The 27,607-nt window shown below is 34.1% G+C and overlaps 3 protein-coding genes across 8 annotated transcripts; 2 read left to right on the forward strand and 1 right to left on the reverse strand.

Moving 5' to 3' along the window:
• Window positions 1-5,676, forward strand: LOC137812380 (polyadenylate-binding protein 2). 5 transcript variants are annotated; one of them, XM_068614327.1, is made up of 5 exons: window positions 1-411; window positions 1,151-1,221; window positions 4,777-4,968; window positions 5,083-5,210; window positions 5,308-5,676. In XM_068614327.1, exons 1-5 carry the CDS (start codon window positions 204-206, stop codon window positions 5,354-5,356), a joined length of 648 nt encoding a protein of 215 aa, XP_068470428.1. In that variant the 5' UTR covers window positions 1-203; the 3' UTR covers window positions 5,357-5,676. The 5 variants fall into 5 exon arrangements, with proteins under 5 accessions (XP_068470428.1, XP_090155064.1, XP_068470429.1 ...); XM_068614328.1 differs by having other exon boundaries at window positions 32-399; XM_090298937.1 differs by lacking the exons at window positions 1-411; window positions 1,151-1,221 and adding an exon at window positions 3,180-3,572.
• A 3,458-nt stretch (window positions 5,677-9,134) lies between these two features.
• On the reverse strand, window positions 9,135-13,132 carry LOC137812381 (2,3-bisphosphoglycerate-dependent phosphoglycerate mutase 1). 2 transcript variants are annotated; one of them, XM_068614331.2, is made up of 9 exons: window positions 12,979-13,132; window positions 12,647-12,864; window positions 12,225-12,448; window positions 11,797-11,915; window positions 11,539-11,695; window positions 11,306-11,407; window positions 11,078-11,197; window positions 9,519-9,589; window positions 9,135-9,410 (listed from the first exon to the last, which is right to left on the reverse strand). In XM_068614331.2, the coding sequence occupies exons 2-8, from the start codon at window positions 12,861-12,863 to the stop codon at window positions 9,545-9,547; spliced, it is 984 nt and encodes a 327-aa protein (XP_068470432.1). In that variant the 5' UTR covers window position 12,864; window positions 12,979-13,132; the 3' UTR covers window positions 9,135-9,410; window positions 9,519-9,544. The 2 variants fall into 2 exon arrangements, with proteins under 2 accessions (XP_068470432.1, XP_068470433.1); XM_068614332.2 differs by lacking the exon at window positions 9,519-9,589 and having other exon boundaries at window positions 12,979-13,124.
• A 12,062-nt stretch (window positions 13,133-25,194) lies between these two features.
• Window positions 25,195-26,607, forward strand: LOC137809520 (uncharacterized). Its single transcript, XM_068610628.2, has one exon. The coding sequence runs from the start codon at window positions 25,195-25,197 to the stop codon at window positions 26,605-26,607; it is 1,413 nt and encodes a 470-aa protein (XP_068466729.1).
• The last annotated feature ends 1,000 nt before the right edge of the window (window positions 26,608-27,607 follow it).

The following is a 27,607-nucleotide window of genomic DNA, read 5'->3' on the forward strand; positions in this document are numbered from 1 at the left end:
AAAAATACCACTCTAAACTCGTCCAGGCGGTAACACAACACAGTGCTCTCGTGTAATTTCCCAAATCAAACACGTAGAATGTATAAGAATTATAAATAATAATCAAGAAGAACCCTAGTTTTCATTCCAACAATCGTGTTGTTGGCAGGGAGGTGTAGGGTAGATAAAAGGCTTTGTTGCGTTGGGTTTTGTAGAATCGGGAGATGGAGGAGGAAGAGCATGAGGTGTACGGAGGAGAGATTCCCGACGAGGGTGAGATGGAAGGGGATGTTGACATGTCCGCCGCCGATGATGACGCTGCCGTCAAGGAGCTAGACGAGATGAAGCGCCGATTGAAGGAGATGGAAGAGGAAGCCGCAGCGCTTCGCGAGATGCAAGCTAAGGTCGAGAAGGAAATTGGTAGCGTTCAAGGTTTTTCATTACATCTTTTCATTATCCTTAGTTCAATTCATCAATTTTATCTTATCATCTTTTGGTTAGTCACTATTCATTTTTATTTCGAACTGATCCTCGAGTTTTCTCATCTTGCTGTTATCGGATCTTCTTCAAATCTTGTTGTCGGTTTGATCGCTTGAGAGTACTTTCGTTATCATCTTTATGCGATTCTTTCTTTTTGTGGAACGTTAACTCTTCTGTTAAAATTAAAAGAATGCGATTATTGATAAAACCTAAAACTTACCAGAACCTGAACAATAACCTCTTCAATCTCATCTATCATTATTGTTCATAAAACCTAAAACTCACCAGGTTTTCAGTAAATTTGATGTATTGATACAACCTAAAAACACCAGAGCTTGAATAAAAATCTCTTAAAACTCGTATTCGAGATCAAAGTTTCAAATTCGAGTAGCGGACCATAGCAGTTATGCCGCAATGTGCTATACCACTATACTGTTTTTTTGCAGTTGTCCCCCACTTCACTATTTGCCATTGCTAACTATGATTAATTCTTAGTTTCTAGTCAAGGTAATTTTATTTGAATTATTCTTATTTGTATACTTCCTTGACTGCGGTTAAAATTTTGGTAAAACACAATGCCTTTTGCTGAACTATATTTTGTGAAATCTATTGTTTTTACCAAATCGTGTGACTACTATCTAAAGACAGTTCCCATCATTTTTTAAACTTCAAGACTGAATACTTTTTGCAGATCCTGTTAATGCAGCTGCTTCTCAGGCAAACAAGGAGGAGGCAGATTCTCGGTCTGTTTTTGTCGGCAATGTATGAATTACATCCTATCCTTTTTTTTATTATCACTAGTTTTTCAATTTGAATCATGATTTCCCTTCTCTGCCTTTTTATGTGTAAGTTTGCATCCATCCGTCTACTCTTTTTAGTTGGGTACAAAATCGTTTTCCTAATCAACTAAATGACAGGACCTGATTTGGTTAATACGAACTATATTGAGTATTTATTAGTCCTATTTAACTCAAGTTGAGTATGTTGAAACAGTCCGACTGGATTGATTAGATAACCTAAAACCAAAAACTGATCTACCAAATTGTTAGGTCCAGCCTTTGAACTGATAGCTTACATATTAGCTATTAAACCACCTAACCAAGTATGAATCGGTCAGAAAAATTGCAAGAACCATTTACATTTTACCTATAACTGGTCTGTGGTCTTTATGCATTGCTGTAAAATAATATTAGTTTATTTAGACACACACATAGAGACATGGTGTTTGTGAGTGGTTTAATTTCCCCATCCTGTTTTATGAGTCTTCTACTGTCAAAAATATCTTAATCCTACGTTATTTGGTGCAATATAATATTCAATACACTCTTGATGGGTTCTGTAACCAAGTTTCACAATTGTGAAACACTTTTCGTAATCGGGAAATTGTAATTTGCAATAACTTAACTTTCAGTTTGTTATTTATTCACTTATCATTCCAAACTTGATTATAAATGTTCCACTTTAATTGTAAAATTAATTATTTTAATCAGATCAATTAAGACAACGTGGCACACCAGGGCAGTGGTTATAATCTTTTAATTTTGATAGAATAATTTATCTTGGTTATACAACTTAAACATGTTTAGATTGGTCAAGTAGTCTGTCCTAAAATGTTGTTTTTACTTATTGGCATTGATTACCTAGATATAGCCTTTTCTTATCAGCTAGGAGATAACACATCTCTTAAGCTCTTTTTATCAAATTTTCAGTCTCAAGTAATTTGAACTAAAAGTACATAGCGGTCATCTAAGTAAATAATATGATGTTTTTTATATCAAATTTATAATTTCCAATTTTAGATGTGGATGTGGTACACTAGGTATTACTCGTATGTAAGGGTTACTTTAAATGTCATGCCAATGTGAAATTGTGGAGATGATTATACTTGGCAATGGCATTATGTTTCAGTTTCTTTGTGCCTAGAGTCCCGCTCTATTGTGTATTATGCATATCAATTATACATGGATTACATATTTGATATTTCATGCAATCTAGGAGTGAATAGTATTATCATCCATTAACTGTTTAAGTTGGATAGATATTTCATCTTGGTGCTTTTTCCATAGACCAGTGATAGGGCTCATAAATTTGGATCTAGTTGTCTGTGATACAAGGAAAAAGTAGTGAAAAACATGCAAGAGATCTTAGTAATTGGAGTCTGTCATCCAAATCCACTAGAAAATAAAATAAGTCTATCAAATATGAAATTTGAGTTTCATTGAGTAGTTTCTTTAGAGCTTCCTGAAACATTTTTTTTCCCATTCTTAATGTTTTATTGCCAATGCTATGTTGAAATTAGCCGTGATCTATGAAAGATTTCATATAAAGTATTTAGCAAACCTTCACCTTCATGTAGTTATTTTCATCGGACTGTCCTTTTTGATTGACATTTGATAATTCTAAAATTTTAAACTTCTTGCCCTTGTTTATCACTAGGGATAACATAAGTGTCCTGACTTAGGCTATCTATTAATTTGGCCTGGTTTTGAAGCATTCTGTAATTCTTTTAGTTCTTTCAATAGAAACTTTTGTTGAATGGGTCTTGCACTGAATTCTAGATGTTTCTTTCATTTTGCATTGTATTCTTTTATTATGATATATTTGAAAATGCATATTCTTTTTGTTTTGGAGTGAATACTGTTAATATTCGGAGACAGGGTTTGACTTTTGTCTGACTATGATCGCAGGGTCATTCTTATTACTCAGGTTCTATAATTAGCGCTGGGATGCATTGTATGTTTTGTGTGTGGGACAATGTGATTGGTGTCTCTTAGGGTTGTTCTAGAGGGAAAAAAGAAAGTATATTATGCTTATGAAATTTAATAAGATGCATGAAGGAAAACAAAGACAAAAGATTGAGGAGGAAAAAACTAAGTTTCTGAAAAGAAAAAGGGAAAAAAGATGAAAAAAAACATTATACAGAAAGAAAAGTAGATCAAGTTGAGAAAAAAGAAGAAATGAGTAAATAGAAGAGGAAAAAAAATATGTTGAGGAAAATATTAGTGGCATTTCATGGATGGATGAAACTGGTACAGCTGGAGTAGAATGTGTTAAAGATGCATCAACTTCACTCCTGGAGGAGACAGCTTGTGGTTCTTTTGGAAGAACATTCTGTAAGTGCTGGGCTTGCAATCCTAGTCTTAGAGCCCTATTGTTGATTGCCGTGAGGTCTGTAGTACCTTTGTTGTGTTCCATTTGGTCAGCATGCCCATTGGCATGCAGCTTGCCTGCTGTCTTTTTTATCTCATATATTTTTTTCATCACTGTAAAATTAGACCAACTGGTATTTAGGTATTTTCTTTCTCATTTCAAGTGTTTTCAAAAATCATTGAGTTTCAAGTGAATAATTATTTTGCATTCTTTTTCCCTCTCTTCTATACCATCTTGCAAAATTATAATAGTGAAATTTTTACAGAAAAAGTTAGAATTATGACCAATATGTTTAGGCTTTTCTTGTACATCCTTTACTGGTGATGCATTACTTCCTTGGCCATTCTTGGGAGTAACTTGTATACCAGAAAAAAGGGTTTATTGTAAATGGCTATAAGGAGGCTGAAACCAAGGAGTAGAAGGAAAGGGTTTTATCGTAAGTTTGAGAAGAGCCTGTAAAATGACTCTGGACATAAATTAAAGTTACATAAATAGGGTGCATAGCTTGGTAAGGTTTTGTGTTTTGGACGTCCTGTTGATAGGAATGGGTGGTTTATAGAGTTAGAAATGTTGAAATTCTTCTGACGTTTAAGGAGTTGGGAAGATGCTTGTCTCTGCATGTTGCAGTTATAAATAATAATTGTTTGAGATCTAAGAGGGTGGCCGATTAGATTGAAAGGTTTACGAAGTAAGAACTGGTGAATTCTTCTGTTGTTTGAGGAGTTGGTAAATACATATTTCTGTTGATGAGTTGCACTGACGTTTGTCTTAGTCAGAGGGTGATCTGTCAACCATTCTTTTGAAGAGGTATAATGTTAGAGACAAAAATAGTAATGTAAAGATTTCAATAGAAAAGGTAATAATGCGGAGATAGAATTGAAGGAAAAATTATGCTCCAGAGTTTCTTAAATGAATTGTCCTTTGTAATTTATGCAATTCCAAGTTAAATAGATCATAATTAAGTTATGAACTTTTATATTTTTTTCAGTTTTTCTAAGTGTAATATTATAATTTTTTACTGGAACAATGTTATCATATATATGATGTAATGATGTAAATCGGGAATCTAGTTTCTTTTTTATGATACTGATTCAAGTGTAAGCCCCTTTTTGATTAACATGATATTACCGACATCAAAATCCCTTGAAATTGATTTGGGTGGTGCAGGTTGATTATGCATGCACACCAGAAGAAGTTCAGCAACACTTTCAATCCTGTGGTACTGTTAACAGGGTCACTATCCTGACAGACAAGTTTGGCCAGCCTAAAGGTTTCGCTTATGTGGAATTTGTTGAAGTTGAAGCTGTTCAAGAGGCTATCCTCTTGAATGAATCTGAACTGCATGGCCGGCAACTGAAGGTACGCTGTGTCCATTGAGTTATTATTTGAACTAGGATACTATTGTTTCAATCAGCCAATATATTATTAATTTAATTTAGTAGCATTTAATCATTTGGATACTTGTATTTATAGGTTTTGCCTAAGAGGACCAATGTCCCTGGAATGAAACAACATCGACCTAGACGGTTTAATCCTTACATGGCATATGGCTTCAGGAGGCCATATACTCCTCCTTACTTTTTCTCCCCTTATGGATATGGGTATGTTGCACCCCACATCTCAATTTGCATATATGGTGTGAGCAAAGTTTTGCTTGATGTTTTTATTTTTATTTCACTTACATCAAATATCCTGCAGGAAGGTTCCTAGGTTTAGGAGGCCAAATCGTTACATGCCGTACTACTAGAAGTATCATATGGAATGGGTTAAAATATGAAGATGGTGCCTCCTGGAGCAATAATTTTTTTATTTGGGCATTGACACTGTCTTCGTTCAGTATTATCTACTCTGCGATGGATTGTCCATTTGTCTTAGTCTTAGGATGCTTGAACTTTTACTTTTCTTGCCTAGTTATTGGAAGATGGCTTACAATTGCCATTGAGTATTATATTATGTTAGTGATTTTTCTTTCAGTCTTTTAGTTTGTACTAACCAAAGACCTTTGGTAAACTTACCCTCTTCTGTCCGGTCGCACTGAAATTGGATCAAATCACTAATTTAAATTTATGTCATCGTATTATAATTCTAATATGTCATCGTATTATAATTCTAATATGTGGGGGTGGTCATGCATTGGATTTTTCATCAAATCCAAATAAATGGTTTGAATTTAAAATTCAAATAAATGGATTAGAAAAGATCAAATTTATTTGGATTTTTCTAAAATCTATTTAAAGTGGATTAAATCCACTTTTTTAATTAGAGTAAATCTACTTTCTCAAATACATTAAATTCATTTTGATATCTTGGATCGATGCGGACTAACTCGGCTCAACACTGACCCAGGCTCGGACCACTCGACATCTTGAGCCCAAACAACTCGACATCGGTTTGGTCTCGAATGACTCGACATCGGCCCAGGCCTAGACGACTCAAAATTGGCTCGGGTTTGGACGATCTGGACAACTCGACATCAGCCCAAGAACGGACGACTCGACATCAGGTCCGGGACCGGACAACTCAACATCAGCCTGGCCTGTACGACTCGACATCAGGTCCGGGACCGGACAACTCAACATCAGCCTGGCCTGTACGACTCAACATCGGTACGGGTCCGTACAACTCGACATCGGCCCATGCCCGTATGAATCAAGGCCCGCACGACTCTACATGGACCTGGGCTCACACGACTGGACATCAGTCTTGGTCTGCTCGACATGACAACGACACGGGCCTGCTCGACTCGACATCGGCCCGGGCCCGTACGACTTGACATGGGACCGAGCCCGCACGACTCCAGATCGGCCCAGGCTCGTACGACTCAACATCGCTCCGGACCCATACGACTCAACATCGGCCCGGGCCTGCACCACGCGACATCAGGTCGGGCCTGCACGACTCGACATCAGTCTTGGTCCGCTCGGCGTGACAACGGCCCGAACCTGCTCTTCTCGACACCAGGCCCAGACGACCTAAAATTGGTCCAAGCCCGAACGATGGACATCGGCTCGGGTCTGGACGACTCATCAGCCTAGGCACGAACAACTCGACATTGATCCGTGCCCGGACAGATAGACATCAGGCCCTGGACCGGACAACTCGACATAAGTCTGGGCCCGCACGACTCCAGATCGGCCCATGAGACATCGACTCGGACCCATAAGACTCGACATCGGCCCGGGCCTGCACAACACCACATTGGCCCGGGCCCACACGACTCTACATTGGCTCGGGCTCGCACGACTCGACATCAGTCTTGGTTCGCTCGATGTGACAACGGCCCGGGCCCGCTCAACTCGACATTGACCCGGGCCCGTTCAGCTCAGTATCGACCTTGGCCCGCTTAGCTTGAAATAGCCAACGGCCCGGACGACTCGACATCGGCTCAGGCTCGGACACTGGACAACAACCCGGACCCGAACGACTCGACATCGATTCATGCCTGCTCTGCGCAACATCGGTTCGAGCCTGCTCGACTCGACATCTTCTCGGGTCCGCTCGACTCAATATCGGCTTTGGCTTGCTCTGCTCAACATTGGCCCGGGCTTTGACGATCCTGACAACGGCTTGGGTCTGCTTGGTTCGACATCAGCCTTGGCTTGGTCGTCTGGATATCGGCCCGGGCCCGCTCGACTCCATATGGAACTCGAAAGACTCAGTTCGACATGGGCATGAATCGACTCGAGTAGACATTGGCCTGGGCCAACTTGGCTCGATATCGACTCCGAACGACTCGTATCGACTCAATATCGGCCACTCAGCTGGACTTGACCCAGGGTTGACTCAGCTTGACTTTGGTCCGAAACGACTTGGTCGACTTTGATCCATACCGACTCGATTCGACTTGGACCTGAACGACTCAGCTTGATGTGGACTTGGGCCGACTTTGCTCAATCTGGACCCAGACTGTCTTGGCTCTACCTAGATCGGGCCAAGTCAAAATCCAACCCAAAATGCAATTTGGATAATCCAAAAATATATTCAATCCATATCTAATCCATATTCATTTAAATGGATTGGATTTAAAATACAAAAATATGGATTTGAATTTGAATTTGAGATAAATTCATTTAAATAAATTAAAACTAATATGAATTTGGATCATTATGGATTGGATTTTGTAATTTGGATTTTTTGCCCACCTTTTATAATTTATATTTGAATGGCGTTTTGCTGGAGCATTTTGGTATACGATTTATGGCCTGTTACTCTACGGATGTTCATATTAATACGTTTATAAAATTCAACAATAGTTATATTTGATCAGTATAGCAAAATTGAATAGAAATTAAATATAAAATAAAATTAACCATTTCCTTTGGTTAGGGCTATTATTTTTGAAATGGTTCAATATAAATAATGGATTGGATTTTACAAAATTCATTGGATTTTTTATATGATATCAAATTTATTTGGATTTTTTTTAAATGCATTTAAAGTAGATTAAATTCACTTTGTCAATTACATTAAATTCATTTTTATATGACATCTACCTAGGCAAGCCCAGACGATTCAACATCGGCCTAGGTCTGCTCGGTTCGACATTGACCTAGGTTCGCTTGGCTTGTTATCGGTCCGGGACCGCTCGGCTCGACATCGGTCGGACCGCTCGGCTCGACATTGGTCCGAACCGCTCGGTTCAACATCGGCCTAGGACCGGACGACTCGATATCGACTCGAGCCCCGACGACTCGACATCGGCCTGGGCTTGGACAACTCGACATCGGCCCGAGCTTGCTCAGCTCGACATAGGCTTGGGCCCGCTCAATTCGATATAGCTTGAGCCCACTCGACTTTACATTGGCCCAAACTCACTAGAATCAACATCAATCCAAGCCAGCTTAGGTCGACATCAGCCCATGCCCGCTTAACTCAATATTGGTACGGGTTTGCTCGGCTCGACAACGACCCGAGCCCGCTCAACTCGACATCGGTCTAAGCCTGTTCGACTCGAAATCGACTCAGGCCTGCTAGGCTCGACATCAACCCAGACCCAGACGACTCAACATCAACCCGGATCCGAACGACTCAACATTGACTCGGGACCAGACTACTCGACATCAGCTCGAACCTACTCGACTCGACATCTACATGGAAAAATTAACTTAAAATTTAAAATAAACTCAAAGTAATTTAGATTAGTACAACTATTAATTTGATTATATTTAAATGTTTGTGGTTAACATTCCTACCCAACATTATAAAAGAATAAATATTTGAAACTTTTTATAAGTTTTTTTCTTATAATTTATAGTGTCACGTGAGCAAAAGTTAACTAGTTAACTAAATTCGATGAGAATTACGAGAAAGATTTTAATAAATACCTCTTTGGGGCTAGAATTTATGACGAGTCTTTCAGATCCATACAAACCAAAGTCTTAAAACTAGTTATTAGACCTAATCAATAATATTTAGGGTTTTTTAAATACAGACACGAATTGAGTTTTGACTAGTTTAATTTTGTCCTTCAAAACTACTATAACTTGGCCACATAATCCTATAAAACAACAGCATATGAACAATCGTTTCGACAAAATACTTCAATTCATTTATATTGTTCTCATTCCTTTGCATTCATTGCCTATATATGTTCTAAATCATGGCAGCTACTACACCCATAAGTTCGCTCCCGACACAAACAATTTCTAGAGTTACATTACCATTTACTGATCCTGTTTTCACTTTCTCTCTAACCAAAATTTACTGATCCATGTTTTGCCATGCAGTTCACATATTTGAAACTGTCACGGAATGGTCAAACCCCGAAAGCCATCCACCAAAATGAATATCGACAATTATACCTGCAGATATTTACATGAGTATACTCAGTGATCAACATTCAATTTATCAATCAAGCTTATAAGGGGATTCAATATATAGACTAATTGTCATCGAGTATCGTGGCAAACCATTTTGATCTTTCAAAAAAGCACGATCAAGGAGACATTTCATCTAACTGTTGCCTGTGAACAGCTAAACTCTGTACATACAAATGAAAACATACAACATGGCTAGTATCAAATAGGTTCACGAAAAAAAATATCTCAAGTAGTTAAAGACACAATCTGCTAAATATCAAATACGACGAGACAAAAATTTCAGAAAAAATATTATAGTATTCCCTCATATACTTTGAACCCCAAACCAAACGATATTAGCTGTTGATTGGACAAGAACAAAATACCAAAACTAACTGAACCCCAAAGGAAATGGATTATATAATTCTCCATTAGACTATAATCTCTTCAAGACACAACCAGATTCATGGCTATATACCCGATCTCAAGAAACATGCCGGAAAATTGACCAGCAAATAGAAATATTCCAAAGTTTAACACAAACAGTAAACAGAAGCAGCAAAATTTAAGACGAACTGTAAAACATGACATTGCCTACAGCATCTTACAAAATTTCGGACCACCGATATTAAATCAAGACATCACATAAGGCATTAGACTAATCTAGGTTGGCTGGGGGTGATCACCACGAACAATAAAACACTTCATCCATGTATTAAATTCAGCGTCATTCCAAGGAACTCAAACTCAGTTAACACTCCTCTACTTGAACTAGAACCACCCACTAGCTAATCTAGGTGCTTGGTGGTAATGGGAGAGATTGTTCTTTGCCATGTGTGAGCATTCAATGATTTAATTATAATTTTACATTGTTAAGATGCAAAGTTTCAAGCTTCGTTTCAAAAATCACAATTGAAAAAATTGTCAAGGATGGATTGAATGAGGAATGAAATGTCGTTTTTCAATTTTATATTGTGAAAAAGAAATATTGTAGTCGTAACCCATTACTATAAATATACAATTTTGATCCCAAGTTTATTACTTTTGTCCCTCCACACATGCTTTCTAGATCCATCCCTGTTTGTTGTGTGGTGGTGTTGATTTTTTACTTGAACTAGTACATCGAGATCATTTCCACTTCTCAAACAAAAAACAAGCATAAAATGGAGTGACTCGATACTTGTGATGAGTCTTGATAAGATTCCACATAAATAAACAATCATAAAGCAAGTGTCTAGGTAGCAAAGAGAGATGGGAGGCCTTGTGGAGGATTGAACCTCAGATGTCATCAGATAACATCCAAATCTTAAAGGTTTGGTCATTGACAACTATACTATGCGCTCGTTGGCAGATGTTTTGCATTAGCATAGCACATAACTTGGTTCCAATAACTACAGGGGGAAAATAGAACACTAAAAAAACTACAAAATTTGATCATTTACAAGTGACAATTAGCCAACAGGAAAAAGAAAAAAAATCCAAAAGCTGCAACACACTAAGCCACGTGACCCAATCATATGTCACGCATAGAAGCAGATGACTATTTCATGTTTCCTAAATATTACCAACCCTCACATAGCATTGATCCCTCGTTAATTTGAGTAGCATTCCGTGTTAATTTCATCTCACCAATAACACCAGGTAAATAAATACCAGCAAAGGAATCACACCTGAGTGTATGCATAAACACCATCTTCTGTAGGCCCCACAGGACTTCCTCTACTCGTATACTTCCCCTCTGTATATATGTAAAGCAACGGTACACCAGTTGATAACTCTAAACTAATGACCTGTTTGTTCACAGACAAGTAAAGTTCAATCATATTCCTGTTATTTGATACCAAAGAAAATTTTACGTAAATGAGATGGATGCATTCATAAGAACTGCAGGATGCTACCTCTTGAGAGGTTAATCTTTCAAGATACATTATAATGGACCTCAATGAGTTTCCATGAGCAGCAACCATCACGTTCTTTCCTGATTTTAGTTGGGGTTCAACCTACAACACATTATTTTCAGAATCATCTCTCGGAGAAATTTAAAATGTTTCAATCCCCAGCAAGATAGCAAGATCATACAAATCCAATGTTAAACTTTGACATTAAAGAATAAGGAAATCAACACCCTTACAAAATCTTTAAAATACGCAACAGCTCTCTGTGAACACATTTCCAGGCTCTCGCCCTTGGGAGGAGGAATGTCAAAACTCCGACGCCATTTATGCACTTTCTCCTTCCCATATCTTTCTGCAGTCTCCTGTTTATTAAGACCTTGTAACTCCCCATACCTGAAGAAATAGAATAAAGAAGAATTTTAGAATATCCTTCAAAAATTCATTGAACATATCCTATGAACAGAAAACAAAGGCAGGGATTAATAGCTGCATACATTCTTTCATTCAACTCCCAAGCAGTAATAACTGGAATAGATTGCTTGGTAGTTTCTTCGCTGTAAACTTGAGTCCAAGTTGTTGACTGTTCACTCTCATTATGGATGATAATAGGAATCTATACAACAAAGATTAGGTTAAAAAATGCAGCTTCTAAAAATCTTCTACAGGTATCCAAAATACCAGTATTTACTGTTTACTGGCCTTTTTATGTTTAGCATCATTTCTACATAGAACAGATAATACTTTTCCGTACAAAGTAGACCACAAGAAGTGGTTAAAAATAATTGAATTTATTGTTAAACTTATACTGACTGTTTTTGGTCGTAAAACCCCTACTTCTATTTAGCCATAGCATTTTTCAATGTACAGAATCTTCACCAAGCAAAGGAAGAAGCAATCAATCTTTGATAAGTGGCGTCACTACCTTCTTCTGGAGGTGCTGAGTCATTACAAGCATAGCCGTCATCTGTGCTCGAATCAGTGCAGACGTGAAAATCATATCAACTGGTATATGGCTAATCCTCTTACCAGCTTCAATGGCTTCCTCTACACCTCTCACGGTCAACGGCACATCGCAACATCCGGTGAACAAGTTCTTCTCATTCCAGAAAGACTCGCCGTGACGAATCAATATCAAAGCACTCTCAGCTATAAAACAAACAAGGTCACAACACCGTGACATTCGGTCTTAATCAGTGATCAAAACACATAGATTACATTTTGAATATCAAGAATCAATATATGCGGTAATATCAAATTTAGTTCATAGAATTACAAGTCGGTCACTCTCAATTAACTAGAAAAAAAAAGAAAGAAAGAAAGAAACCAAGAAAAATAATTTCTCACTTGATGAGTCGTGGGAAATGGAGAATGGTGTAGGGTCAACGAGAGAGGCGTGAGAAATGGATGCATGAACGTGACGCAATTTATTGCAGCGAGTGTTGCACGCGAAACGCATTGAGAAAAACCTTCCGAAGTTTGTAGAAGATCGAGGCGCGGACGCATCAACGGGCAAGCCGTGAAGTCCCGTAGATTGGCATTTGAAAGTAGCAGCAGCCATCATCCTGAAAGAAGAAAAGACCTATTGATATTTCCACAGCGTGAAGAAAGATCGTGGAAAGAATGAATGATAACAATAATAACAAGGAAACCAAATGCAGAAGAAAGAAGATACTGACAAGGGTGGAGTGAGCGAAAATTTAGAAGTGGGGTTTGCAAAAAGAAGAAGACAAGAAATTTATAGTGTGTAGTGAGATTTGAGAATGACCCCAAAACAGAATGACAGAAGAAGACCGAGCGAGGGTTGCTGGGAAAACAGTACGACGCCGTTCCGTGTTGACAATGAGCGACCAAGAAGAAATAAAAGAATCCCGCACTTTTTACTTTTTAACAAACTATTTTAAAGTTAAATTCCAGTTTTTTTTTATTTTTTAATTCAGATTTTTGTTGTTAAAGTAGTTTTGAGGATTTGGGTTCTTTTATTTATTGAGGAAAGGTGCAGTTTAATAAATTCTAATAATTTATTGTGTTTATTGTTAATTATGTATTAAAATAAAAGTTAACTAAAAATATTAAAACATGTGAAACATATATGCTTAATTTAGTGATAAACATGGATGTTTATATATTCATAAAATGGTTTATCTTTAATGATTAGCTATTTTAAAAAATTACACTAAGTAAATACATGAGAGGACTGGACAAACAGAGGACTTAATTTAATTATGACCAAAAAAATAGATATATTAGGTGAAGAAAATTATTCAGGTGAAGAAAATTATTCAGCAATATTAGGAGGGATTGAAAACAATAACAATACAAGTTAAATGTTGAGAGCGAGAAAAATTATATAAAGAAAACATTTTACATGAGGTTGTATCAAATTTTACTTAATTGGTTCTGTGAAGTTAAGATATAATTAAATTTTACTATTTTAAAATTATAGAAGAGTTATTAATAGTTTATTTTAGTTGAGATGAGTTTATCATGTTATTTGTTATAAAATCATTGTTGATTTTTATGCTCGACGTTCTTGGTAAGACATGAGTGGTCTATTGAATATCTTACATCAATTAAATATATATAACAAAAATTATAATATATAAATATGTGCAAATCTACCTTACAAAGCCGATTTTGTGAGATAAAGTTATACTTAAATTTAACTACTCTAATACATCAAGTGTTATATAATATGTACTAGAAATTACAATGTACTTGTATAAACTAAAAGAGATTTAGATAGTACCTGGAACTGAAACTGGCAGTAACAATTGTTGTTGATGTCTCAGTCGCTCTTCCTTACTCTTCTCGTACTCTCATTCTCTGGTGCTCGATCACTCCTAATTACTTTTCTCGTACTCCTTCTCTGGTAGTTAGTCTTTCATCCTTACTCTTCTCGTACTCATTCTCTGGTATTCGGTCGTTCCTCCTTGGTACTCAGTTGGGAGTTAACCTTTAAAAGGTTCTCCGACAATCAAGTAAGTATTAAGAGTGTATGATGTAATTGATCAAAGTGTACCTTACTCCTTCGTAGAAGGGTTATTTATAGTGTCTAGTAATGGGTCATTTGATTCATGGGTTGTATCTGACGCATATCTTCAATAAATCAGTGTTAACTGATTTTTCGAGTGTCACCATATTTGGCTGGCATTGCTCGGATTTGTAGGAAGGTTATCTTGATTTATAAGATCTTTTCTTACTTGTCATTTATTTGTCAATTTGTTCTTTATTGTGGTTGATCACCCGGTTGATTGATGTCAAGTGACATGACTCATTCAGTTTGTAATGTGGTTGATAACTTGGTCGGTCAGTCAATGATGCCAAGTGACATGGCTCATTTGGCCCTTCACCGGATCGATTAGTCAATGATGTCGAATGACTTGTCTCGTTCAACCATACAATTACGACCAATACATACAATAAGGATAAAAATCTTTTTATAAAATAAAAAATGATTATTCATCTTCTTAAATATAACCTCTTGTATATATTGTAATTAGATAAGATATCTTATTAAGGTAAAGGTAAAGTGTGATAAAACACCAAGAAAATTTACTATTATATATTGGTATTACCTACAAATTTTGATTATAGATACATATATTATTTACGAATTAGATATGAATAAAATTCGTACGTATTTTTTCATGTGAAACGTAAAACTAATACAAATAAATATTACCTACGATTTTTTAACTACGAAATTGTACTGACGGATATTATTTTTAAATTATCCATAAATAATTACATATAATTTAAATTCATATAAAATTATGTACTAAAAAAATTCGTAAATAATCACATTAGTTTAAGAATTATTAATATTATTAATTATTATTAATAATATTATTAATATATTGTTCCTATTAGTAATAATAAAAATAATCACAAAAATAATTATAATAATAATACTAGTACTACTAATTATTATTATAATAGTAATACTAATACTTATTATAAAAATAACAATAATGATAATATAATCAAAATATTTATATAGTATAGTGGTTAAAAAAATTATGCGTAAAAGATCACTCATCCGATAACAAATAATTTTAATAAAAATTAAAAAAAATCACAAAAAGTTCATGCTCAATTAGGAACTGAAATAATGTCCAAATCTCACTTTTACATTATTTGAAATTGAAATTTCATCATGTCATCAAATTAACGCCTTATACTACTCTTGATTAAAAGTAGGAACATTTGTTGCACTTTACCTAACAAAATATACATAATCATTTTTTACTTCAATACATACCATCACTACTATGTGTAGAATCCCTTCTAATTTTATATTAGATGGAAACCCATATTTTCTATAACATACGTGTATTGTGTGGAACGATTTGTCATAGAAAATATAGATCATGCTATTATACCAAGTCTTTTTTCTTTTGTATATATATTTTTTTTCAATCAAATTAATTATTACTTGATTTTCTTAAGTGTTTGGTTCTAAGTCACTTTACCTTTCATATTAACATACAACAAAGAAAGTAGAATTTAAGTAATGGAAAATACCCATTAAAAACCTCATCACATAATCCTCTTCTCCAAATTTTTTTGTAATTTTTTACAACATCACAAACACAACTATTTGGTTTATATGCTTCCAATTCTTCCCAAACGACCTCTAAATGTGTAAAGCTCACATGCATTTTTTCATGAACATCACATTCTCACTATGGAAAGAGATTTTGAATTAATGACCCAAAAATAATCACGCATGACACACCAACTCAATGTCCTTTTCATTAATCTTAATAGTGCATAGTTTCCAAGTTTAATACCTTATTCACCAAGTTGTAGAAGTATTTTCCAATGGATAATTAAGGACTTATAGCTTTTTGTGGAGGATCCTCAATGAGATCCCAATTAAAATTATGCAGCAACATTATTTGAGATGCACATAAGAACTCTCAAGATGATAGTTGTGATGCATAATAAAATAACAAAAATAATGATAATTAAAAATAAATCATTCTTAGATGAATACAAAAATAACAGTCATTTGAAAAGAAAAACAAGTTAAACAAACTATGTACTAACTTAGTGACAAATCCAGCTTCGTGGATAACTTTCAAACAGACAACTGACTTATTACTAAATGTCATCTATTAAAACTTTTATTGATTGAACATTTTATTAATAAAGAGGCCAAATTGAATACAATAAATAATACAACTAATTAAAGATGATGGAAAATAATATATTAAGAACTAACATTGGTTGATTTAAAAAATTAAGCCTAATTAATTTTATTCCCAAATATTTGAAAAAAAAATTGAAAAATCATCATTCGACCCATCATAGTCTATTATATTATATAATTTAATTGATTAATGTCTTTTTTATTTTGTACTTGTGCTTTTCTAGTTATAATAACAATAAATAATAAAATAATAATAAACAATATTAATAATATTTAAACATTTTCAAAATATTTATTTTTCTTTAACTAAATAATTTATTTTACTCTATTTCTTCTTACTTATCTTTTTACTTATCTTTTATCTTTTATGAGGATGGATGAAAGCGAAAATGACTAGTTAGAAAAACAAAAGTAAAACTCATTATAAAAAAGAGTGGAAAATGTGGATAATGATTGATTGAATGCAACCATTTTGTTTGTACTTATTTTTCAAGTTATTTCTTAATAAATTTAATCTGATTATTTTATATATAACCATTTTCTTATTATTTAAAAAGCCAATCATATATGTTAATTTAATAAATAATTTTATTTTAAAATTAATTATTTCAAAAATAAATAAATTGTTTATTCATAATTTAAAATACTTATTTTAATTTAAATAAAATGTTCATAACAATTATGTTCTTAAAAAATGAACTATATTGATTTTATAAATTACATAATTAATCGATCATGGTATTTTTTTATTTTCTTTTAACTTTTTCCTATAGTAATAATAATAAATAAGATAAAATACTAATTAAAATTTAAAAACTTAAACTAAACAATTTAAAGAAAACTAAACTTTCCATTTTCTATTTATTTTTCACATATATGTTTTTGTTTGGTCTTTTTTTTCTCCCGTTATAATCGAAGTATAAAGAAAGAAATAAAACGATGTCCACGTAGACATGGCGCTAAAATCAGTTTTTATCGTTTGCCAATTTATCTCCATTGGTGGTGGACCTTGGGAAGTTAAGTCAGGTTTTGAAGTTCGGTGCAACGTGGGGACACAAAAAAAGTTAAAAAATATTAATGGTAACGTGAAATTCGATAATTATGTGCATTTTTCATTTTCTTCTGTTTTGTTTTTTAATTATTTATTTTCTTTTTCTTTTAATTTCTTTCCCTCAAAATTAGGATGAGAAAATGGTTCATTTTTCATTCGGCTGGCCGTTGACACGTCAAAAATGAGACTGGATAGACTAATTTGTGGTAAATAGGTGGACTACAAATATTTTATCCGTTAAAGATTAATAGATTACTTAATATTTTTAATTGAATAAATTAGAATGATTACTATATTTATATTTAATTATTTTATTTTAATTAATAATTAATAATTAAATTTTATAAATATTAATTATTTAAGTCAAATTATTGAATTTTTTAATCTTTAAATAATATAACATAAAAAGGTTACATTTTTAAATTATTATTTTAAAAAAAAAATAGTCCGTTCCGTCTTTTCTTTGATGGACCAGAGTGAACAAATAAAAACAGAGTATTGGATTGAAAACAAATCAATTTCGTAATAGAGATGTATGAGTATTGTATTTCTCAAATTTATTTTGCACCATTGCACACATCCTATCGACTGGATTTTGTATGTCCCACCAATATCTTCTTAGTAGTCCCATCATTTCACCTATCTCGGAAGTTTCCTGATCGGATCCGGACAACAAAGACACGAATTAATAATACAATATAATAAATATGTGATAAAAAAAATAGTTATAATTAATGTTGAATGAGTCAAATACACATTTCGAAACACACTTTAGTACTATCAGGAAACCATTACACACGACCTCAGGACCACTACACATGTCTCGACAAACTGGTTATCTGACCCACGCGAGTGAAGGCCCAAGTCAACCTATAAAAGAAACATTTGAAGGAGAAAATGTACGTTTTTCATATACTAAGAGAATAAACTAATCACTAGCACTGACTTGAGTCGGAGTGCAATTGCAGGTACCCGCTGACCGGCAGAGCACGTGCGTAGGAGAGGAAGAATTTTGAAAAATTCGGAGACTACCAACACGACAACGAATTCTGTATCAAATGGATCAACATTATTCAGACCCCGACATCCATACAGGTATAGTAGTCCTATCATTTCACCTTTCTCATAGGAGTATCCACCAATTCTAAACTTGATTAAAAGGATTTTAAATTTTAAAAATAGGTATGATATATTATTTTAGAATCAGCAGCTTATACGATTATTGGTCTTGGTCCGATAATCACTTAACATTGACTTTATAAGTTTGATAAATTTTTCTTAAAAATATAATTTTAATATTATATGAAGTATGAAATTTTAAGTTTAATTTAATTTTATAGAATTAATTTACAAAATAAAATTTGCATCTCCTTAAATACTATAAAATATTTTAATGCTATAAAATGTTTTAATATTTTTTCGTCGTGATCAGATCCATAACACTTATATTTTTTAAACTATTATATATTACTACATGCAATAAAAAATATCTTACACAACACATGATATTGTATTTATAAAAAAAATTATTCATTTTAAAAAATATATTTATAAAATACAGCTTAATTTTATTTTTTATATTTATTTTATTGTACAGTTTAACTATACATAAAGTTACAATTTATATATCGTATTATATAATTATGGTAATTATATTTTAGTTAAGTTTTATAAAATATAATTTAATTTCAGTTTTATATTTCGAGTTTTTATTATGAGATCATTTTACATATTGGAAATTCCTCCTTAATTTAATGGGGATTAATTTAATGGGGACTATGATCAATGAATCTTGATGATTGATCATTGAATTCAATAATGGTCATTCAAAGTCTTTGAATTATATTTCTCTGAAAGACTATTAACCTCAACCTAAAAAGTTGAAGATAGTATTTTTAAGGTATCTTTAAAATGTGATAAATATTAATTATCCATTATCATTTTATGAAAAAAATGGGTTAAAGCGTTCGAGAATGTTGGCCCCTTGTGCATTAAAAACGCATTAACTATGTTGTGATGATAAAGTCTTTTCCTAATATTATCCTCATCAGACAAGTGAAATGGGCTTTAGGTCCATTCTAACACGAATTGGGTTAGCTCGATCGGTCTTATTAAGCTTTCAGGTCGGTGGGCTTGATCAGCCATATTCCTAACAAGTACGGGACGATACAAAAGCTAACTTTGGTTATACTTTATTAAGAAGTGAAATTTAAACATAACTCAACCTTACAAAATCGGCTCATGAAATGAAGTTTGAACCACTTACTTATATACTATGAAATATTTTTTTTGTCTTTAATTAATTTATTTGATGTGAGATCTCCAACATACTTTAGTAAAAATTTGTTGTAATAAAAATCGTTAAGTTATAATTTTTAAGTTGATTAAATTATCTCTCATATATATATATATATATAAATTGAATTTTGTTCAATTTAACAATGTTAATTTCTTTTATATAATTTTTTCTTTGTATTTTATCTTAGTCATATATTTTTACGAGTTGTAAATGCTCATTAAATTTGAGTGAACTAATTCCTTACACCGACATATTTAACAAAATATTCTTATGAGCATATTTTTTTCATCCAATTTATTCTCTGCCAGTAGGACTAATTTGATCACGTGTTTATTATATAAACACATGACAGAGAACATAGTGAGTGAACATTGTTTTAAAAACAAGTAAACTACCTTAAGTTCTACATGTGAGATGCTTCATGATAGAGAGTATAAGACATATGAATTTGATTTGGTATGATTTTACAAAAAACTGAACAGATTAATTGTGCAAATAATTAGGTTAGAAAGGTTTCGATATGATTTTTATTTATTTTTTCATTATACTGTGTTTCTTTTAATTGGATTTCAACTCTCCCTACTAAAGAAATGCCTAATTATCTTATTTGAAGAATCAAACAAGTACACCCAACCATTAAAAATGGTCAATATTGCTAAATCTATTTTTCTTCATTATCAACAGTATAACCCTAAAAAATACACACTCACAGTACTGGTTAAATAAATATTATGGTATAAATACTGAAATATAGGTTACTATCTATCTATATCAATATCATATATATAAAAAAAGGATGAAATAATAAAATCTGATCTGAAATAAAAGAATATAATATATAATAAAATTCATTCTTATCTTAAAGGAATAGAAAAAGATAGAAGGTAATTATTTTGAAGAAAAAAAAAGAAATTGGTATGATCCCTCTTCTAGAAATAGATTGTGATGAATTATGTATTGTATGAGGACAAAGAGGTGCGTACGGAGGAGCATGATGGGGAAAAACATAACAGTTTGAGGAAAGGAGGCGAGAGAAAATAGTTGATAAAGGAAAAATAAAGAGAGAAAGATTTAATTTAATTTTGGAAGAGTGGAGTAAATAATTGTTGAATGTATTATTGAGTGATGAAAAAAAAGTGTGATTATAAAAAAATAAAAATAAAAATAAAAAGTGTATATAGTCGTGGCAGGTGAATGCAGTGGCCAAGTGTATAAGGTGGTGTGAAAGGAAGATGCTAGAATGGAAGACAAAAGAGTGAGGATGACGTGACTTGTGAGTGGAGTGAGTAACGTACTAACATAACATGTGTTCTGGACTGCTCTCTTCCACGCTCCCAATGGGCTTGCGTGTGAACACCTTCCAAAATTGTTGGTGGGACATTCATGGTCCGACAAGTGTCCTATGTACACGTGGTTCAAAGATAATAGGAGGGTGAGAGTTTTGGAAGATGAGAGGTGAGACCCCACATTTTGTCAGCTTTAAACTGTTCCTTTTGTTTTGTTCGGTAAATAACCTTTCCTTTAACCGTTTCATGAGGACCACCTATTACGCTTCTCTCTCTCTCTCATTATGTCTACTATTTCTTTGCTTTTTTTAATATTATGTTTTAAACAATTATCTCAATTAACAATTTTTATAAAAAAAATATTGTTTGGATTCAAAGATAAATTTGAAGGAGTAGATTCTAAAAGATTTGAGGTGAAATGGAATTTACATTAAGGGAAAAGAGGATGAGAAATAAATGATGAGAGATGAAGAAAAAATATAACAAAATTAGTGAATTATAAATTAGTTGCTATAGTTAAAATTATATCAAAACAAAATATGATTAAATTGTTTTATGTAAAATTAAAATTTATGTAGAAATATTTTATAAATTTTGAGATTTTATTTTAGATAAATAAAATTCTTAAATTATTAAAAAATTTAATAAATATAAATATTGAATTATTTAATATCATACTTATAAAAATACTTATAAAAAAATTAAAATTAATTAAAATTATAAATAAATGCAAATTTAAATTATTTAATATTAATATAAGTACAAAATTTAAATTATTTAAAATCTTATATAAATAAAAAATCTGAATTATTTAATGTTGTTTTTAAAAAAATGAAATAAATAAAATTTTAAAATTATTAAAAATCTTAAATCAATACAAATCCATAATTATTTAATGTCATATTAGAATAAAACTCTGAAATAAATGGAAATTTTAAATAATTCAAAAATCTAAATAAATGTAAATTCTAAATAATTTAATATCCTATTTATAAAAAACTGAAATACATAAAATTTATAATTTATTAAAAATCTTAAATAAATAAAAATTTAATTATTTAATATATTATTTAAATAAAAATAAAAAATAATTAAATTCCTCTTTTTTAAATTATAAATAAATATAAATTTTAAATTATTTATTGTTAGAAGGGTAACAATGTAATAACTCTTTATCCACGTTAATTTCTTCTACAATCACAGCAAATGCATTGGGAAGTTAAACTCTATTTTTTTGTTAATCATCACTCTCCATTCCTTTCCAATCAGCAGATGCAAACACTGTGTTTCCTGTTATTCCATCCGCGTGAACAGTGTTCACCCGGATGCAAACAGGGTGTTAAGGACCGAACGGTCCCAAGATGTATCGATACCTGACATTAACCGACTGTCACTTGACGATCATTTTTTCATTATTACAGTATGAAGAATTTGGATGGGAAACAAGTAGTGTCATATATGTGTATTACGTACGTCATCTTGTGTCCAACTTCTACATAAAGTTTAAAATTTGGAGTTAAAGAGACAATTGATTAACATAAGTGTTATTATTGATTAGCTTTCATTATAGAAGATTACACAATCACTTAATGTTTAAGTTGTTTCATTTATTATATTGTCACCTTATGAAATGAATCATTTAACTCTTTAAGCTAAGTTATCGACTATGAGATCATAATTATGACAAGTGGTTTGCTGGATGGATTAAATACCATTAAAAAGTTGAGTTAAGCCTATGATGGAAGCAAAAGGTATGGACATATGAAAATAAATATAGCCGAATGCATGAACTTTGTTTTAAAAGGGCACGTTCCTTACAAATTTATGTTATAGTTAAGACAACATTTGAAAAAACAACAGATAGAGTCCATGTTACGAGTAGGCCATCAATATCCTAAAGATATTACTTATAATTAGGAAGAATGAACAAAATTTGATCATGTGCATGTGCATAGGTATAATCAAGAAAATTCTAAGCTTAATGTTCAAGAGATAGTCTCACCTTACCTTGGTCAACGACCAATGCTGTAGACAATTAAATTAAATGATTGATGATGTGATTGTAGATAGTTTCAAACTCTTCAATTGTTTTATCCTTACCTTATTGCCATTTGTTTCTTTTTCCATTTAACATTAGTGACATTTATTGACCCAATGTACAACCTCCACAACATTTACAATGTTTATGAAATTTAGTTTCATCCAATTAAAAATGATGATTAATAATATACTTTTATGGTACCAAATTTCACACCTAACTTTCACACACAATATAAATATTCAATCTCGAAGTAGTCAGAGTAATTATTACCTCACTTTCTTGAAATTTGTGTACTTAATCACAAGTCATTATTTGCAATTATAAATATTATCAGCATAATAAAATAAAAAATATATTAAAAAATATATATCACATATTTAAATAATGAAATATTTCACATAGTAATTAAAATAAAAAATAATTTATTAAATAATATTTTTAATAAATCAAAAAAATTATTAAACAATTTATTAGATAATTTCATTTTGTATTGTTTATTACATTCCAAATCATTTTGTTATTTTTTATTATTTTTTCATTATTAATAAAAAATTATTAAATAAGCAAAAAGTATTGATTCTAAATAAACAAAGAAATCATGCATAACAAGTACAACTTCAATATAAAAATAAAACATTTGAAACCATTGTTGTCATACACAACTTCTGTTGATTAAATTTGCACTAAAGTCGTACTTACGATGCATGTCTTCTCTCTTTTAGAAAACAAAATCTTTTTGGCCATGCAAGACTTCTAACAATTAGTAGATACTTAACCAAATTAAATTCGAATTTAAAAAGCACAACTTTTGTCCGTGAAAATTTTAAGGCGAAAGGTGTCTTTCATATCCTTACTTTTTTTTAAAAAAATCAAAGTTGTAGTGTTTAATAAACACAATTTTCTTTATATAAAGTCATGTACATTAAACATGACTTTTTAATATAAAGTATTTAACTAATACATTTGTAAGTTATATATAATTTAATCTTTATGTAATTTAAAACTTATAATTTACATTCTAATTTCATTTTTTGTTTTTTTTTGTTTAAATATTGTGTGCAAAAGAAAAAAAAAAAGAAAAAGTAAAAATAAATGACCAACATGTTATGTATAATATGTAACTAATCAATTGTTTAATCTTAAATTAGTTAATTTGCATCTTAATATGGCAAAGAATATTCTATCTCAATATTAACAACATATATATAACTTAATATTATAAGATGTTATATCTCAATATTAATAATATATATGGCACTTGAGTCTTTGTATCTATTAACTAAATGTTCTCGTATGTCAATACAGTCCCACATCGCTAAGAAATCGAGGCCAAGGGCAGTTTATATACTCCCTCCTCACTTCACCCTTCGAGGCGCCTTTTAAGGACAAAACCGTGACGGAGCACCAACCTCCAAAGCGGACAATACCTCGAATGCGGTGATTGACCCTAGTGATGTTGTCCAACGACTTGAGGTCGGAACAATGGCGCCCACCGTGGGGCCGAAGAGGCTCCTTCGCCCCTCAACTAGGGGGACAAACTCCCCTTAGACCTCGACTGGGGGGCTTGTTCCCATATGCCAATACAGTCCCACATCGTTCAAGAATCGAGGCCAAGGACAGTTTATATACTCCCTCCTCCCTTCACCCTTCGAGGCGCCTTTTAAGGAAAAAACTGTGACGGAGCACCGACCTCCAAAGCGGACAATACCTCGGATGCGGTGATTGACCCTAGTGATGTTATCCAACGACTTGAGGTCAGAACAATGGCACCCACCGTGGGGCCGAGGCAAAATTTCAATTTTTAAAGGCGCCAAGAGGAAGAAATCGCCTTATTGAGAGAGCAGAATGCACGACTCCAGTGACAGGTCGATAATCCCGAACGAGAAGGCCAATCCTGCTTCCAGAGCTGAAACAGTCGAAAGAAAGTCAAGTAAAAGGGGTCATCCTTTTACAGACGATTCATCACCACACCACTTCCTGACAAATGGAGAGGCATCACCATTAAACTCTATGACGGCTCGACCGACTCGGACGAGCATTTAAATGTTTACAAGACGCAAATGACTTTGTATACCACAGATAATAATGTGTGGTGTAAAGTATTCCCCACGTCGCTTCAGGGAGAACTTCTTACCTGGTTTACAGAGCTGCCTCCGAACTCCATTGACAACTTTGACATCCTAGCCGTGAAATTCTCCACTCAATATGCCACCAGCCGACCGCATCACATGTCCTCCATGTCTCTCCTAGCGGTACAACAAGAAAAAGGTGAATCTCTCAGAACCTTTTTAGATAGGTTCAACAAAGCATGTATGAACATCCGAGGGGCTCAAACAGGAAGTTGCATTACTGAAAGTCTCATCAAGAAGCCGTCTCAAGACATGGAAGACCTTCGAACTCGAGCAACCAAATTCATGCAAATCGAGGAACACATTGACTACCACCAACGGTTCAAAGCCGTCGGATCCGGAGTCCTCAAAGACCAAATACCGAGCAAAGAAAGAGAAATTGAGATCGAACGTACCGACCGAACCACTCCAAGATCCGACCAGAATAGAGGAGGCCGAATTTCCAGGTTTAACAGTTACACCCCTTTAACTGTTCCGCGGGGACGAGTCTTAGATGAAGCACTACAAACGGACTTAATCCCGACACTAAAGCGATATCAAACGCCACCAAATGCTGATACCGCTAAGCATTGTCAGTACCATCGAAACTTCGGCCACACGACCGAAGGATGTCAGGCGTTGAAGGACAAAATCGAAGAGCTCATCCAGGCTGGCCATTTGCGGCAGTTCGTCAAGAGGACAAGGAATTCAAGATCCCCACCACGGAGTACCGACCGTCCATCCCGTGGTGTCGACCGGTCATACCGTAACAATTACAAACGCCGAACTGACCATAGCCAGGCTTCGCGGAAACGCAGTGAAAGCCCCGTTCGGCGTACACGCGCCTGTAGCACAAGTCCCGATCGAAACGCCCGCCCTCGCCAACGAGTCCGCGAAGTCATCAACATGATTGCTGGACCCGTTACCTTGGGCGAACCGAACCATGAAGCAAATTATATAGCCAGGGGCTTCGCCGGTGGTGGGTGCTCAAATTCCGCCCGAAAGAAACATCTCCAGGACATCCAGTCCGCTCATGCTACCACGAGGAGGCGTCCACACATACCTCCGATCACTTTCACTGACAACGACTTCACAGCCATAGATCCAGCCCAGGACGACCCTATGGTAATCACCGTGGAAATTGACAAGTTCGCAATTGCCAAGACTTTGGTAGACCAAGGTAGCTCGGTCGACATATTATACTGGGAAATCTTCAAGAAAATGCGCATCCCAGAAGCAGATATTCAACCCTATAACGAACAAATTGTAGGGTTCTCAGGTGAACGGGTCGACATTAAGGGGTATATAGACTTATATACAACCTTTGGTGAGGAAGACGGTCTCCACAAAACAATAAACGTATGATATCTTCAGGTTAACGCTCAAACTTCCTACAACATCCTGCTCGGTCGTCCGTCCATCAACAGATTAAAAGCCATTGTTTCCACCCCACACTTAGCCATGAAATTCCCTTTGGCAAATAACGACATCGCAACAATCCATGTCGATCAAAAAACCGCTAGAGAATGTTATGTCGCAAGTTTGAAAAGTGAGCCAACTCGACGGCTCTACACGACCAATCTGGACGACCGACTTCCGCAAAAAAGAGGACGATCCCCGATCCGACATTCCGGACGACGCATGTCCCGGCGACAAATGATAGCCCTTGTTGATCTCGACCCTCGTATGGACGATCCCCGTATGGAGGCAGGAGAAGACTTGCATCTGTTCCCACTTCGCGACGATCGCCACGCTACACATATCGGCACTTAACTGAAGCCGAACGACCGAATGGCCATCGGCACGACACTTGTCAAAAATGCCGATCTGTTCGCATGGACAGCCGCTGACATGCCTGGCGTAGACCCACAGGTCATCACTCACCGATTATCACTGTATAAAGAGGCTAGGCCAATAGCTCAAAAGAAAAGACATCTAGGCGAGGAACGACGCCAAGCCGCACGTGACGAAGCCGATAAATTGTTACAAGCTGGATTCATTCGGAAAGCCCATTACACCACATGGCTAGCCAACGTGGTTATGGTAAAGAAAGCAAACGGAAAATGGCGAATGTGCGTTGACTACACCGACCTCAATAAGGCATGCCCAAAAGACTCTTACCCTCTGCCTACCATTGATCGTCTCATTGATGGGGCGGCCGGACATCACATCCTCAGCTTCCTTGATGCCTACTCAGGTTATAATCAAATCCAAATGCACCCGGCTGACCGAAAGAAGACAGCCTTCATGACTGATTCCGATAATTTCTACTATGAAGTTATGCCCTTTGGACTCAAAAATGCCGGGGCCACTTATCAAAGACTAATGGACCATGTATTCCATGACATGATCGACAGGAATGTTG

Source organism: Phaseolus vulgaris, chromosome 2 (genome assembly GCF_051622355.1).
Source record: "Phaseolus vulgaris cultivar YP4 chromosome 2, ASM5162235v1, whole genome shotgun sequence".
Lineage (NCBI taxonomy): Eukaryota > Viridiplantae > Streptophyta > Magnoliopsida > Fabales > Fabaceae > Phaseolus > Phaseolus vulgaris.